General features: G+C 48.3%; 2 protein-coding genes across 5 annotated transcripts in view; one reads left to right on the forward strand and one right to left on the reverse strand.

Moving 5' to 3' along the window:
* HADH (hydroxyacyl-CoA dehydrogenase) overlaps positions 1-1514 on the forward strand; it is a 47210-nt gene extending 45696 nt beyond the window's left edge. Inside the window, exon 8 of the mRNA XM_070433502.1 lies at positions 679-1514. Coding sequence (XP_070289603.1) covers positions 679-797 — 119 coding nt within the window. The 3' untranslated portion in view covers positions 798-1514. The remainder of the gene's footprint in view (positions 1-678) is intronic.
* Positions 1515-9452: 7938 nt separating this feature from the next.
* The window catches only part of LEF1 (lymphoid enhancer binding factor 1), a 116861-nt gene continuing 109899 nt past the window's right edge, over positions 9453-16414 (reverse strand). For 2 of the 4 annotated variants that reach the window (XM_070433532.1, XM_070433514.1), the window contains one exon: positions 9453-10582. In XM_070433532.1, coding sequence (XP_070289633.1) covers positions 10503-10582 — 80 coding nt within the window. In that variant the 3' untranslated portion in view covers positions 9453-10502. The remainder of the gene's footprint in view (positions 10583-16414) is intronic. The other 2 variants (XM_070433542.1, XM_070433525.1) reach the window with 1 other exon arrangement.

A 16414-nucleotide genomic window follows, 5' to 3' on the forward strand; every position in this document is an offset into this window, starting at 1 on the left:
TAAAACAGACAGTCCTATTTACCCTTTCCCAGTATCACCCCACAGTTCCATCACAAGACCACAGCACAGTGTGAAACCATCAAGCGGCACTGACGCATTGTGTCCTTCTCACACACATTCTGATTTGTGTAACCGCACTGCAGTCAAGATACCCAGCCATTTTCTTTAATGTGTCCACTTTACTGTGAAGGCTCTGAAACAGGAAAAATAATTATTACAGTGGGACTGCTGAGGTTGCAGGTAGCTCATACTACCAGGTTTCACAAAGAACACTTACGTGTTTGGGAGGAGTGAGGAAGGTTCTACTTGAAGCATGCCCTTTGGAATTTTAAGAGGATGTAAAATACCAGCAGCAGCAAATTCAGATTTTTCACATGTTCTGAAAGTTGTTTGACTGTGAAAAGTTCAACCGCAGTTGAACCAGTGATTTCAGGAAGGGTTGGATAAACAGGAGCCAGGCCTCAAGCAGCGTGGGGTGGGGGGAAGGCAGGCAGCTCACCTCCTTTGGGGCCCTGGGGCTGCACCAGCTCAGCCTCTCTCTGCCATGTTGGCCTGAGGGGCACCACACCCAAGGGGCTCTCCCACATCAAAGTGGGACCTTTAGTCTTGCCCTGGGAATGCTGAGATGTGAAAATAAGGCCAGCACTTCATCTGAGCCCTCTTCCCTCCTCTCAATAGGGTGGCATGAGATGGATACACAGAACCCCCTGTTTCAGCCCAGCCCGTCCGTGAACAAGATGGTAGCAGAGAAAAAGCTTGGCAAGAAGACGGGAGAAGGGTTTTATAAATACAAATGATGCACAGGTGCTCTGGCTCCGGGACGAGCCCTGTAAGTTCCACCAGCAGCCGCCCCAAACGCCCGCGGGAATGCCCTGGGGTCGGACCTGCTCCCACGCAGCACAGTCTATGCGATGTGCAATTTGATTGTAATCTGTCTGAAGTAATTATTTTCACGTAGCAGGGTTCTCTATTGAGAACGAGTTCCTTTTTTTAGTCTGTTCATTTCTGTGTATTTTCTAAAAAGCTTTACACCCTTGGTGCCTTGGAGCAAACATTTCTTTTGAACCTCGTCACTTTGAAAAACCATTGCCTGAATTCACACACTGAATTCACACACTTCCTCTGAGAGCGTTTAGGGGTCATCGCTGCCACTTGGAGGCGTTGGCGAAACCGTGATGTGTCTGTGACGCGCTGTAGGGAGCAGCGTTGCATCTCACCTTTGTGAGGTCTGCTACCTGCAGCTTTGAGCCTCTCCGCACATCCTGGGCACAACATAGTGTCCTGTCTCTATCCCACTCATCATCTGCTGGACTGGCAGGAACATCGCCATGCTCTTGGTTTGCAGGAAGAGGTTTCATTCATCTGAAATCTGGATGAATATGGTCTCTCTCTCTCTTTTTTTTTCCATGAGAAATCATTACTGCAAACTGCCTACAAATTGACTCTAATAAAATACAATCTTTTAATCTGTAAAAATTTGAATTGAAATAAACATGTATAATTTTAAATGGTAACATGCTTAAGTGATTACAAAAGTAAAGGTTGGTGATTTAGCCGAGAGCTGTGCCCCCACTGCCTTCGGTCTATTGCTGTTTAAAGCGGCAGTGGCGAGGAGGAGGTGTACATGTGGAGGTGTTTGTGGGGACCTGACTGTAGCCATCACTCCAGGTTTCTTGCCAATAAAATCATACTAAGGGCACAGAAAACAATTTTTAAGGAACATCTGCTTCTTTGCCAACAAAGGGAAATAATGTGACATAAGCTTCTTTAATCATTGTCTTTGAGAAAGTGTCTTCCAAGATAGAATTTTGAAGCTGGAAGGACATCAGAAACCCTGAGGCCCAGTGACCTCATTAACAAAGACCCTGAGTTATGCGCCCAAGGTCACCAGAAGTTTTGTAGCAGAGCCAGGATTAGAACTAGTTTTGATGATAAAATAAATACAAACTAGCACATTTGGGAATTTCAAATCCAGACTTTCAAACAGGACTGTCCCCAAAATGGGCACCCTTGTTTGCTGTCCTGGGGCATAAGTCTAATGGTTGAGAGATTGCCATCCCCACTCCCCACTTCATGATAGAAGGGGGCTTAGTAATTTTTTTTCTTGAATCTAACTATAGCATCATAGGAACATAAATATGTACATGCATTTCTACCACACAGAGACCCTGGTTTAGGGAACTTTTAGGTTATTCTTATAAAACATTTCCTAACGAGAAAAAGGAAGCACCTGCGGTGCCACCACGTTTCCATCACTAAGGGTCACCCTCGTGCCTGAGCCCTGTGCTCTCAGGCTGGCTCTTGGCCTTTGACCTGCGTCTGGCCTTCGGCGGGGCTTCATTTCCTTCTCACCGACCCAAGTGCCTACAGGATGTGGGCCTTTGTCCTGAAAATGGCAGGGCTCTTTCTTGACCCCTCAATTCAGGGAAGAGAGAGGACGGCAATGGGACCATCAGCCTGCCACGATGTGAGGGTAGGGCCACAGTGATCCTTTTCTGGCTGAGATTTTTATATGCACTTCTAGCAAGTCAAAAAGGGTGGCCTCTCAACATTTTTATCATTTTCAAAAAAATTTTCCATGCATCATGTTTGGGACCAGGAAGGAATGTTGAACATTTTCTTACAAAGAGGAGTTGATTATGGGTCCCCAGTCCCACCGAGAGCTCCCTTGGGGAAGATGGCCCAGCAGCCAGGACCAGCTCCTGCCCTTTGCTGAGTGAGGTCTACGCTGCAAACTGGACTGAGGAGGAACCAGAGGGCTGGGTGGCCTCTCCGGGAGCCTCTGAGCATAGCCATCACCCAGTCCAAGTTGGCTTAGCACGAGGGCGTTCTCTGAAGAATAGTTTTAATGCTTATGAACATGTCTTTGTAAAATAAAAACTGTGGCCCTTTAATGTTCATAAGATTCACTGTTAATAACAGTTTCTCAGGGGAAATGGTTGGCTAGCTTTTGACATCAATGGTAAGGTATGTTTCCAGTTCGGGGCCTGTTACGTGGTGCAGCGTGGGGCAAGGTGTGGCCAGATCCCGGAACTGCAAACGTGTACAGTTGGGGGTATAACGTGATTCCCCACTGGGTGTTGTAGAGTAAGTTTTCTGACTCGTTAACATGTCAACTTTTAGAAGCTCATTTCAGACTCAACCACTAATTGGTGGAGAGGATAGAACTCATATGTTAGTCACGGCTTACACAATACACTCCGCTTTCTCTCGTGGTTTTCACGTTACACTTTTCACACATTGAAACAAGTTTTTTTCTTGTCCCACCTTGATTTAATCCCTTTAACATTTCAACTTAAGTAACTAACCAATTAAGTCTACCAAAAGTCAAGGTGTGGCTAATTTTGTGGGACCAATTTTCTTGTAAACAGGCACTGGTGATACATAAATAGTAACCTACAATGTGCTTTGAACAATGGGAGCATTGCTGTTTTCAACCCATTTGTTTGTGTAAATTATATTTTTAAAATCAGTCTTAATATTTTGTAATCACAGTTTTTATTTCTACAGCAGAAATGTTAACTCCTGAAAGACAGAAAAATCCCGTCATTGGCATGAATTCAATGTTTTATCTAAAATCACCATCTGCAGCTGCTGCAGAATTAACCGGAATACATGATTTTTGGAATGAAACAGACTTGGGTTCTAATGCTCAGCCCGCTCTACCTGTGCACCCTCAGGGATTGACTTCTGGGTGCACCTGGCACATGGGCAAATAGTGCCCCTAGTCCACAGGGCTGGTGATGAAACAAAATGATGGCTGACCCAGGCTGGGGGTGGTGCTGTGTAGTAGGCTAATTGTGACCACCCCGCTCCTCTGCCCTATTTGGAAGGAAGCCAGAGTTCTTCACTGCCCGCAGGCTTACCAAGGCCTGGGTATTTCACACGTGGGGGGAGTGTGCTGACTATTGGGAAGGGCCCACGAGTCTTACAAAGGGGAGTCTTAGAAGTGAAGTGCAGGGCCGCCTGGTAAGAAGGTAAGTGGTGGAGCGTCACCCCCCACAGCCGCTCTGCAAGGTCTTCCCTGAGCTCCCTGGGAAGCTGGTCAGGCTGGTCGGCTACTCAGGAGGGAAGCGCGGCAGGAAAGCTCCCAGGGAGCTGCAGGGGTGGCTGTCACTTGGGCCAGTTACATTTGGTGAATGAATGGTAGACTGGATGATGTAAGACCCTGGAAGAACAAGTGTGGAGGAGAGAAGGTCCCAAGATTTTCCCAACGTGGTAGTTGGGGAAGTGATGCTGGACTATGAACAGAAGAAAAATTGGGTTTTCATCCGGTCATAATGTAGTTGGTCAAGGCAAAGCCCTCCTCGTGGTGGGACGATGCAGGCCTTGCTGGAGCCGGTGGGTGTCTGAATGGGGGTCTCCATGCCTCAACAAGATGCCTCAGCCTCCTACCTAGGATACCCCACCAGGGAAATGCAGTCGGTGTTTAGGCGACAGGGCCCAGAAGGCGGGGAACTGAGGAGCCAGAACCAGCGTGGGGAGGAAGACATGCTTGGACTAAGGTTTCTGTTTGGGGTTGTTTGAAGGACTGACTCCTAAATGCCTCTTTCTGGGGCCGTGTGGAGGTTTGGAGGCACATCTGGGAAGGTAGGTTGCTAGAGCTTTTGAGCCTCAATGCTCCAGTTTAGGGAGGGGGATGGAACCATCACGTGGATTTGTGGTGGCACCACTTGCTGTCTTGCTCTGCTGCGTCTGCAATCTGGTTCGAGTCCCGGGGAAGAGATAGCGGCCATCAGACTGCTCCCAGGTGAGCAGCTCTTGTTAACTGGTGTCAGGTGAAGGGTGGTGCACGAGGGAGGGAAGTGGTCAGGAGCTGAGTTACCCAAGCGCATCCTGGTCTGAGACCAACTACCCCTTCAGCACTCCCCTCTCTTGTGGGCTCTGCCAATGGCTGACATGACGTCCTTCAGTCCTAGGCCTATGGTAGTTATTAACACTTACGTTTTGATTTTTCTCTGCTGTCCTGCCTTTCCCGTTCAGTCTCCTGTGTGTCGGGGTTCTCTTGCTAGGAGAGAACTAGTTGATAGCATCCTTTTACTAAAATTACAGCTCTGTCCAATGCTGGACGATCAGGGAGGGACAGCATATCTCACTCCCCGACCTGTGGTTTGCAGCCCATCCCTCCCCAGGGACCACAGCCTTGGTGGGACTCTGCACTCCAGGGTTTCTGATCACCACTTGAAATTCCCCTTCCGTAAGGTACGAGGGGGGAAAGACTGAAGAGTAGAATAGAGACAGGCATCCAAAAGCTTCAGTAAAAGTTGGAGTGGCCACTTATGAAGAGGGTTGCATTGGCATTGAAAGCTCATGAGCCCAGCCAGTGTGTGGCTCAGTGGTTGAGTGTTCACCTATGAACCAGGAGTTCACAGTTTGATTCCTGGTCAGGGCATATGCCTGGGTTGCAGGCTCCATCCCCAGTGTGGGGTGTGCAGGAAGTAGCTGATCAATGATTCTCTCTTATCATTGATGTTTCTATTTCTCCCTTTCTCTCTGAAATCAATAAAAATATATTTTAAAATAGTTTTTTAAAAGAAAAAAGGAAACTCATGAAAACGGGCTAGTTTTTGTGAGGGCTGCTGGATGGGTTCCAGTTCTCTGGGACCAGACACCCGGGAAAGATGAGCCCAGCTGACTGGAACCTTAGAACCAGGGTAGGCACAGCCTGTGACGGATGAGACTGCCGCAGGCAGCCCCAGGAGCGCTGTGCAGGCCTTGCTCTGTGAATGCTCAGGGGGATGCGAGCTGGTGTGGAGGGCAAGCTGGGCTTTAAAACCAAGGGTTGCCTTTCTGCAATTGAACAGCAGGTGTCTGACCTAACTTTGGTAGAATCTATAACAACAAACAGGCCGACTGGTGGGGCTCCATTCTACTTTGGTGGCCTTATACCTTCTTCCTTTGGGAGAAAATATGGTTCAATTGAGAGATTCAAGTTAGAGATGGAAAAGAGGAAATGACTAATCTAATTCCAGTGGACTGCAAAGTGAAACAGTTAAGCAGTGTGATGGCCTACTCAGTTAAGCAGTGTTATTCAATCTGGCAAATCACACATTTCCTACCAATTTCTCCCATTTATTTAAGGGAAGTAAAAATTTTAATGAATTTAGCTGGTAACATCTTAAGCTATTACAGATTAAGAAAAATACTTAGTAATAAACACATTGGTGTAGATGACCCAGTGCAGTCCGAACCCTAATCATTTTCCGTAAGTATTTCCTTGATTTTTGGTCCAGACGGATTGGTTAGGCTTGGTTACCAATTGCTTCCATGGACAGAAGAAATATGTTCACATGTTCTATGGCTATAGGCAGTACAGAAACAAATTTTTTTTTTTACACTGAGCAAAGTATGTTTAATAACAAATTACAAAGCAGTTCAAGGGGAAATTCATTTAGTTATTTCCTATCTGGCAGGCGTCTCCTTTGTAGAGGTCAGTGGTCTCCTCATTTAGCCCACAGGGAGGCATGCCCAGAGGGGTGGGTGCCTGGCACCCGGCACTGGTGGGAGTGGGTGTTGTCCGGCTCTGTGACTCCAAACCAGGCCTTTCCTGCTGCACCACCCCCTTCCTAACATAGAGCTGGTTTTTAAAGTCCAAATTACTATCTAGCAACAGAATGCCTGTACATTCTAACACATGAGGTGGCGAGGAAGCTTGCAAACAGTGCAAACATTTTGCTGGTGCACCATTACTTCAGCATAGCCCAGTGGCAGGTGCTCAGTGATATGTACTGAATGAGGGTGCCGGGCATTTCTCTTACACCAGTTGCTGTGCCCTCCCCCAATGCTGCCTATGATAAACAACATTAGCATTGTTTCTCAAACAGGGCAATAAGTGAATAGCCGGTGTTCCCTTGAGTTCCTCAAGTTTTACCTTAAATTAATTCTATATTACTTGATATGTATAAAGTTCTAACTTGGGTTGTCTTGTGTGAGTAATGTTTATTTTCAATAGCTGCTCTTGTACGCCCTTCCCCTAGCCTCCCTCACCACCACTCCTGGCAGCAGAGGAGGAGAATATGGGTTTTCCCATTAAAGAGGTACGGAAGTTTAGCAGCTTCCAAAATGGTGCCCACTAAGTGAGAGCCAACAAAATCAATGATCTTATTTTCCCCCTAATACACTTATGTAAGCATTTAGAATCACATCCTTCTATTCCTATGAAGATGCTTAATTGCAAACTACCCTATTACAAAGCAGTTCAAAGTTTTGTGTGTATGTCTGTTTGTATCCCTGGAAGTTAAGGCAGCTCCCAAAATTCTCAGCATGAGAGAGAATATCCCATGGGAAATAGGGTAAATGTAGTTTGTACAACTACTGTCATGTGGAATTTGCTTCCCTTTTCTGCCAGAACATGCGTTGCTCCCTCGTGATTTTTCTCCTTTAAAAGGAAAGACACACAGACATCTTGTTATTGCTCCTGGGCCCTGAGTAGAGGTTTTCATATTGTTGCAGCCTTAGACCAAACTATAGAGGGAAAAAAATATTGTATTTGGGACATCTGCAGTCAAGAACCTGTTCAAAGGCTCCTTCCAGCTAAATGGGTCCTTGCCAGCAACCCTAGCAACCAAACAAATTAAACCAGGAGAAAACACCCCTTCTAAGGGCCCGTGTGCCAACTGTGGCCTCACAGAAAGGCTGGTTCCCAGAAAAAAAGGCGGGCCATTGTCCTCCTCGAGGCACGCCATCAGCTCTGAGCCTGCTGCAAGGAAGAAAGCCAAGTCACCCAAGACCAGCAGGAGCAGTGGCTGGAGGAGGCCCTCTGCCCAGCTGTCCAGGATAGCTTCCCTTGGTCTGTACCTCCAGGGGCTCTTGACTCTCCTTCCCCAGAACCCGCTGCAGCAGAAAGCAGGATTTGGGCTGAATGGGCCAGGCTTCAGCACTGTGCATTGACATCAAAGTTCTCTGGGAAAAGTTATCCTGAAAGCAAAATAAAAAATGAAGAGGGGCCCTAGCCAGCTTGGCTCAGTGGCTAGAAGGTTGGCCTGCAGACTGAAGGGTCGCAGGTTCTATTCCAGTCAAGGGCATGTGCCTCGGTTGTGGACTCAGGGGATGTCAGGGAGGTAACCAATCTATGTGTCTGTCTCGTATCGATGTTTCTGTCTCTCCCTCTCCCTTCCACGCTCTCTAAAAAGTCAATGGAAAAATATCCTCAATGGAAAAACAAGAAGAGGGGACTGGGTTTGGGGAAGGAGCCACTGGCTCAGAGAGGATGCAAACAACCCATTTCTTTCAACATTGTTACTCATTTTTTGTGTGTGAAAATCGTGGAGGGGGAACCCATGGAGAGGCTTGCGCAAGGCTCGATCCTCAGCTCTGTATCCTTGCTGTCTACTTAATGGACAGGCTTTTATTCGTGGATTTATTTCTAAGATCCAGAAAAGCTGATTCATATCTTGCTACAACCCCTCCCCACAATAAAAGTAACAATGTCACCTCTTACATTATTTTGTTGGATTTTCTAGTCAACTCCTGAAAAAAGCATGGTGGGGCTTCAGGTATAACCACTTGGTTGATGTATATTAAAAAAGCTCAGATAATTTTCAAATGAATATGAAACCTTTATAAAAAGTAGGTCCCCTGAACATAAAATAGACATTTTTTCCCTGATTCAAGTTAGGACTAAATGAAGAGGAATTGGCGAGATTCCAGAGGATAGTAATAAAAATGATTAAAGGACTGATGATGAAAGGTTCAAGGAGTTGGGATTACTTAGCCTGGAGAAGAGAAATTTGAGGGGTGATTTAATGGCAATCTTCAAGTACAGTATGTGGAGGGTTATTACAAGTATGGTAGCCAGCTGTTCCCCAGCTGTATTGAAGGTTGAAAAAAAGAGATAGGATTTCAGCTAAAGACTTAAGTTAGACCAATGGTATGAATGGTCCTCATGCTATCTCAATGGATGGGAAACCATCGTGGAAAATCATGAAATACTGACGTTTGAAGCGCAAAATGTGTATTTTTGGCTAAGTCAGATACCAACCTATGTGCTAGTAGTGTAACAAAAGGGAGAATTCTAGAATACAAACTCGATACTGGGGAAATGTTGACTTTGGGGAGACTAGCGGGAGTTAAAACCTTCCTTCGGCACAGGGACACCTTGACCTGGGGACCCAGTTTGAGAAGCAATGAGCTATGAAGTGGAAAGCGTGGCACACCTGCAGACATGGCAGCAAGCTGAGGGTGGAGCCCACGGCGATGTCTGAGGGGCTCGAGAAGGGAATCAGTCCCATCCGAATCCTGGGGACCCTCTTCTTCCCATTGGCTCTGACTTTGTCTACACCTGGGAAGGAGGTGGAGGGGCCCACTCCGTACAAGCTCCTTGGAGGTGTACCTTTAAAGCTGCATCAGCAGTGCCCCTCAGTCGGGGACAGAGCAGCTGTGGCCTGGCCCGTGGAGTTAGTTCACCATCACCAACTCCAGATGATCAGGAACTTCACGCTTTAAAAAAAAAATTACACTTTAAAAAATTTTATTACAAAGCTTCTTTTAAAAAATGCTCAGCACGTTAACGCAAACTGGAATGACAAACGTTAGATGACAGTTTGGGGCAAAGGCTGTGCCTTGCTATTTAAAAAAAAAAAAGGGTACATCAATGATCATTTTAACAACTGGCATAAAATCCCACTAATTGGCTAATAAAAACAGATACAAATACAGAACATTTAAAGTAATAACAATTCAAGTGCTGGGCTTTTTACAAGAAGGGGTGAGAAGGAAAGAAATGAAAATTCACTGCAAACTGGACTACTGAAAGTATCTGTTAAGGTTTACCATTAAAAAAAAACAAAAACGAGATCCGAAGAAAAATAAAATGGAATAGCACTGCCGACTGCGACCAGCAGAGTGGACGTGGCCACTTACTGGACAAGATGTTGCCCAAAAAACAGTGGCTTCTTTTCAGTCCCTTTTTATTTCCAACTTTTTCAGATCTTTGAATTTTACTTAAAAGCTCATAGCTAGCAAAATATACAAGAAAATTAAAACTAAAAAGTGTAAATTAAAAAAATATTCAAGTTTAAAAAAAAAAGGAAGCAAACTTGATCCTTTTGCGCTGTTAAATAAAAGCTTCAGGAGAAAGGCAGAGAAGGAAAAGTGAAGACGGAGACATAGAGGGAACTCGGCCACGCGTTCCCTCGGGGGCGCTGACGGCCACGCTGGCTGCTGGCTCCAGGTGCTCGAGGCCCGCGGGGGGCAGCCAAGTCACCATCTTTGCCAAGAGGTGACAGGTATGGATGCAAGAGGCTCTGGGAAGTGCACGGCGGACACGCGGGGAGGAGAGCAGCTCAGCGGACCCAGGGCCTGCTGGCATTCTCATGTGCTGCTGAATTTTCTTTTAAAAAACTTTTTACACTTTATTTTGGACCTTGGCTCTTGCAGTGGATGAAAGGGGTTCGGCAGTGATTGTCTCTGTGGATCAGTGTCTCTAGCGGTGACCTCAGGGTGAAGGTGGTGCCAGTTCTCCTCTGGGGTCGGCTGGGCAGGCCATGGAGACAGTCTGGGTTTCAACAAGCTTCCATCTCCAGGAGGGGTCCCGGGGCCGCCGCCTTGGCTTTGCACGTTGGGAATGAGCTTCGTTTTCCACCTCAGGAAGGAACACAGGAGATGCTGTTAATGAGACTCTGTCTAAGGCCTGGACAAGACTTTCACCTCTACTGAACACAGGACATGACTTAGGATCTCTGCGTGGAATGAATCCACTCTGCTGACGTGGCAATGGCTACTCAAACTGCCCCATGGTAGCCCCGTAGCCCCAGACTACGTGAGAGGTAAGTGTATTTTATTGAAATATTTATTTTAGTTCCACGTACGTATATACATGTATAGGTTATGATGTGAAATGCACTTTTAAAAAAATCCATTTAATACATTGGATCACGGACAAACATGAACTGTGGTGGGCAATGGCCACATAAGGGGAAGAGTTGTCCTCTAAAGTGTTTGGGTATTCTGTGCACTGTGGGGATCGGCTGTGTGACTGTCCTACAAAGGACTCACCCCTGCTCCCATCAGCCCTTGCAGGCACACGCCCACCGCCAGCCCCTGCGACTGGCACGTGCTCCGTCCACCACTCAGTCCACTGCGCATAGGCCTCTCCAGTCTCACTGCAGACTTACAGTCCTCTCGTTTTTTTCTTCCCGATAACTAAGATCTCTAATGTTAGCCTTGGTTTGTACACTTGACAAGTGTTTGAGTAACTGTTGTTTGATATTGCTGACGATAATGACTTTCACAAAGGATCCCCAAATCCTAAAATGAGATTCTTTTAAGCAACTAAAAATAAAATATAAACGCTGTACCAGGATGAGACAAAGATGCAGGGAAAGTGAAAGCATGCCGAAGTTTGGTTCCTTCACCCGGGAAGGAACCTGGGGGCGCCACCCTGGTCAGGCGATCTGGGTCCCTGGCCATCGCAGATGAATCCCAATATTCGTGTTTGTGCTGTCCTTGTTACCAGAAGAAGTTTTCTTCAAAAAATTAATTCTAACAGTGAATTTCTTGATGCTTTTTGAGTGGAGAGAGACTTAGAGGAGAAATAGAAGGAAGCTTTGAAATAGTTTCATAATGAAAACTGAACTTGGGGTGGGAGGTTGCAGTCTGTCAAGTGCTGTTCACGGAAGGAGAGTGCTCCATGGAGTGGGGACCGGGAGGGCAGGCGAGGCCAGCGCCTGAGGTTCAGGCCTGTGAGCCTGGTGCGCGGTGAGCCTGGGGAACACTAGCTGCTCCTGGGATGACCGGCCTCAAAAGGACTCATCGAAACTGCGCAGAAACTATCTATCTGGGTAGTTACTGAAAATAGAAAGCAGCGACCAAACAGAGGGCAGTTAGCCACAGAGTGCTGTCCACTGAGGACAATGTCAATGCCTGTCCTCCTGCCAAACGCCCCTTTCCCGTGTGACAGGAAAACACTGCCGCCTTGTGGTTTTCTAATGTGTGCGGACGGCCTGCAGCCCTGGGCTGCCGGAGAGCAATTCCAGCATGACAGCAGGGCTGCATCTGGGAATGGCTGAAGGCATTTCCCCAAACCTAAATAGGATTCATTAAATTGATTGTGGCTGCCAGACAGCTAAAGGGCATCTTAACCTATATGTTATTGCCTCCTACTGGCCAAACACCTGAACAGCCGTAGGCTAATTCTTCCATTTCTGACAATGGACTCTACCAAAAACCCTGACCCTTTGAAGTGTATATCTCTGCCTCGCCTCAGGACAAATTGTGTTAATAAAAAGCATGAGGTCCTGAGATGAGGAGACCTAAGACCCGAGATCTTAGAACTTAGCTCCTTTACTAAGCTCCTCTGACCCCCAAATGCCTTTCAAAATTATGTTTGGTCTCCGGACTCCTCCTTTATCTACGCACAGCCTTCTCCAGATTGCTGAACCCTTCTTGATGCTGCAATAAGAACCCCAGCACTGGGCCAGGCTCGTGCAGCGGCGGATGAGCCGGCCTCAGATCATCTGCAGGCTGAAGGAGACACACTGTCCCTCTGTTGGGATCCGTCCCTCATCCCAGCCACAGTCTGACTATGAGGTCATGAGGTCAAGACCTCCACGGCCCTGCGGTGGCCCTACTCCTTGAGCAGGGCTGGACACCTGCCAGTCTGTAGCACCCCCACTTCGGCTCTCTGAGGCGCCCTTTCCCCTCTGACCTCACCCCAATGGGCCGCCTCCTCTCCTCCTGAGCTGAGCACAGCACTAACACAAGTGTCAGAACAAGCCTGGCTGTCCAGGGGGCCGTCCACCACAGGGGTAACGTGCACCTCCCGAAGGAATGTCGGCATCTGACGAAGCCGTTTCTTCCCCAGGTAGCCACACGCTTCCCCGCCGCTGATTCATCCTGTGCCCTCCCTCAATTCCTCTGGGAAAGCTGGCTTCAGAGTCCTCTGTACAACGGACAAAAAGCAGCTCGCCCCCACCGGGACACTTTCCTAACAGTGGCACGAACATTAAGTACATGGGCAAAGAAACTGCCTCAACTCTCCGGTATGGCGGTCCGAACCTGGTTGCTCCTATAAACACAGGGCTGTCAGGGCAGACCAAGTCTTACCTCCAAGAGGCACCAAAGGGGGCTGGCAGGGTTGCTTCACTGATATAACACTGGTCAAATCAAGAGTCTTTTCAAGAAACCACAGGCATGGCGCTGGGAGACTAGAGACTTCCCACATCTAAGGCTCCACTGGGGGCTGGGCCAGGCCAGGCGAGCCCCGGCGCAGCCCAACCCACCAGTGAAATCTGTGCAATCAAAGCCGCAATTAGACGCCCACTTCAAAGGGAGCCAGGGAGCCCTCTGTGTGTGTCAGAGCTCAGGCTCCTCCAGCGGGAGTCACTCCCGAGGGCGGGCCCTCTGGACAGTGGATTCCCAGGAGGCACAAGGCGACCGCCTCCCCCAGCTGAAACCCATGATGTTCTCTCTCCTGGACCAAACACCAGTCTTGACAAAATATCCCACTAACCAGATGGAACCAGAAGCCCAACGGTTTCAAGATGGAGGGAGAACCAGCACTGACTCTGAGGCGTGAGAGCTTTCTAGGTTTGACTCAGAAGTGAAGAGAAAAGGGGTCATTCCTGCTCCATCAGCTCTAACAGGGGAGTCTACGAAGCTGATGCTTTGCCAGCCCACACCTTCCCCAGGGAGGACGCATGTGAGAGGGACGCTCTTCCGTGGGGTAGCGGAGCGGGGCTGTAGGAAGATGAGAAGACCTGCCCCAGCCCCTTGGTGTCATGTAGTATCATGTCCTTGCTCAGAAATGGTGAAGAAGGTTCAAAGATTGGAATAAAAAAAAACCCTTCCTTCATCCTTCACCCAAATGTGACTAGCAAGGAACAGGAACTGCAAATGTTCTAAGGTTATGGCATGAAATCCGAGGAGAGGTGCCTGTGAGGTGAACAGAGGCAGGTTTGAATTGCGAAGTTCGCCTTACAGCAGCACACTGCACACCTCACGCCAACTGTCGAAGTTTCAGCCCTGCCGCAGGGCAAACTGACAAAAGCCTGTGATTTCAGGGCGTGAACTCCCGCCTTGCGCAATGTCATGTATGTCAGGCGAGACGTGCCTCCTTCCAGAGCAGGAAGCAAGCAGGACGGAGCTAGTCCGGCCGTGGTTTCAGAGGAGGCGGAGGCATACGGTCATCAGGGGGCAGATCCCAGGTGACCCCCAAGAGAACCCAGGCCTCCCGGCTCCCTGTGGGTCACAGCCTTGCTGATTCCGAGGAGGCCTTGTCTGCAAGAAGCGGGTGAGGGGGAAGGAAAAGCAATGCCCGCCAAGCACGGGTGTGCCAGGCACTGGCAAGTACTTGACATGTTCAGTGTCATGTAATCATCACTTACAGATAAGGAAATGGGGGCTGGGTGAGGTTAAGCAACATGCCTGAGGTCACCCCCAACAGGTGGCAGGATTAGCTTTTGAGCCCTGAGCATATGTTCTCTCCACCACACCTTTCTCCTCAGTCTGTCAAAAAGAACAAAGCAGCTTCCTGCAGTGCACGGACAGCTCTGGCAGAACCGCCCCCCTCACCTGGCTGTCTGTGAACCTGGCAGCTTCGGTTCCAAAGAACACAGCTGAAGGTGAGAACGTGGCAGAGCCTCAAGCTATCACAGTGCTGGCAAGTTCACACCTACAAACAGCACAAACTACCCTTCCTCATCAGCGCAGCTGCCACACACCAACTGGGCCCCATGCACTTTTCAATTATATATTATTTAAATAAGCTTCTTCTCATTCCAGATCCACATAATGTCAGAAGGCGCATATTACTGTCCAAGAGGGGTAGAGTCTCAGGCAGAAAAGGAAGGCACAAAATATTGTAAAGATCAAATTTTAAAACAATTTTTTTTAATCCTCACCCAAGGATCTGTTTATTTTTAAATTGATTTTGAGAGAGAGAGGAAGAGGGTGATAGAGACTTGGATGTGAGAGAGAACTTGGATCGGTTGCCTCCTGCGTGCAACCTGACTGGGGATCGAACCTGCAACCTAGGTATGTGCCCTGACAGAGAATCAAGCCCACGACCGTTTGGTGTACCAGAAGACACTCCAGCCAACTGAGCCACCGGCCAGGGCAAGAGCAGAGTTTTAAAAATCCAACATGACAGGGGTCATTAAGAATATTGGCCAACAGCACCAATTCCTCATTAGCATGTACTATATATGTCACATATGTGCACTGTGGAATAATGATAGGAGGTATGAAGAAATATTTAATTTCCACGTATTCTGTTGAAGAAGGCAGAGCTACACCCAAAAGAGTTAACCATTACATGCTTTGTTAACTTAAATAAAAGGCAAACCTAGAGTTCTCTGGGAAACCCCCTTATTCAGAAGGGCTGATTTACTTTATAAATCCAGATGGCTCAGTGAGAAAAGCTTTCTGATTAAAAAGAAATGTGTCCAAAATACTTTTTTTCTATCAAACATTCTGTGCATTGATCTTTATTCAATTTCATGGACAATACCAAGTATTACGTGTCTTATGAGGGTTGAATGAGCCTCACACTTCTCTCCCTCCTATATTTTAATGGCACGTGATCAACATTGAGAGCCAAGGGTCTGGTTCCCCATTTCTGTTGCCCACGGCAACTCGCACACAATGCCAGCTCTTTGGGCCAGGAAAGAAGGAAGAGGGATTGATGGCAAGGACACCGCAGTACAGCCAAGATTTCAAAGGCTTTCACCAGGTGGGCAACCGCGCCCCCACCCCCCGCCCCCCACCCTCCCAGTGTCTTCCCTAACGCATGGCTGTCCAGATAAAACCGCCCTGTCTGCTGAGCTAACAGGCAGGGCCGCAGCGACTGCAGAGCTGCAGTGCACACCTGTGGGCTGCTGCCTCGCGCTCCTCTCATGTGCACTCCTCACACCCAGGCTAGAGCAGTGAGCCCTGACAGCACCTGTAAGGCGTGACCACCTCCTCTGGCCACAGCTGACGACGGGTCGGGCAGAAGTCTGTCTGAGGGCGCTGGGCCGACCAGAGCCCTCCCCTGGAGTTGGAAAGAATCACCATCCCTTTGGGAGACGGAGGTTGTAACAACACCTAAGCTTGGGAGTTCTGGCCTGAGGATCAAAGAACTCAGGAAGTCAATCTGCAGGAGGGAGAATGGAGCAATTGTCAGGGAGGGACGGACGTAAGAGGCAGGAAGAACCTTTGGACAGCTTTCCCAGGCCACCCACCCGCTAGTCCTCTCCTCAGCCCAACTGTCTGGCTTCCACGAGATGCTCCTGTTTCCTTAAAATAGATTTCCTGCCCTGCTCACGCTAGCATGGGTTCTTGCGTTCCTTGTGACCTCGAGGTGCCCGCAGCAGCGCAGCGCGCAGAAGGCATCCTGCAGAAGGGGCAGGATCTGAACACCCGCAGTCCACATACGGCGTGGCCCAGCCAGTGCCCCCAGGCAGCGTCTCTATTTAAGACGGTGTGACCAGGCCTG

This window comes from Myotis yumanensis, unplaced genomic scaffold (genome assembly GCF_028538775.1).
Source record: "Myotis yumanensis isolate MYYU_CA2020_CCGP unplaced genomic scaffold, mMyoYum1.0.hap1 SCAF_1, whole genome shotgun sequence".
Classification (NCBI taxonomy): Eukaryota; Metazoa; Chordata; class Mammalia; order Chiroptera; family Vespertilionidae; genus Myotis; species Myotis yumanensis.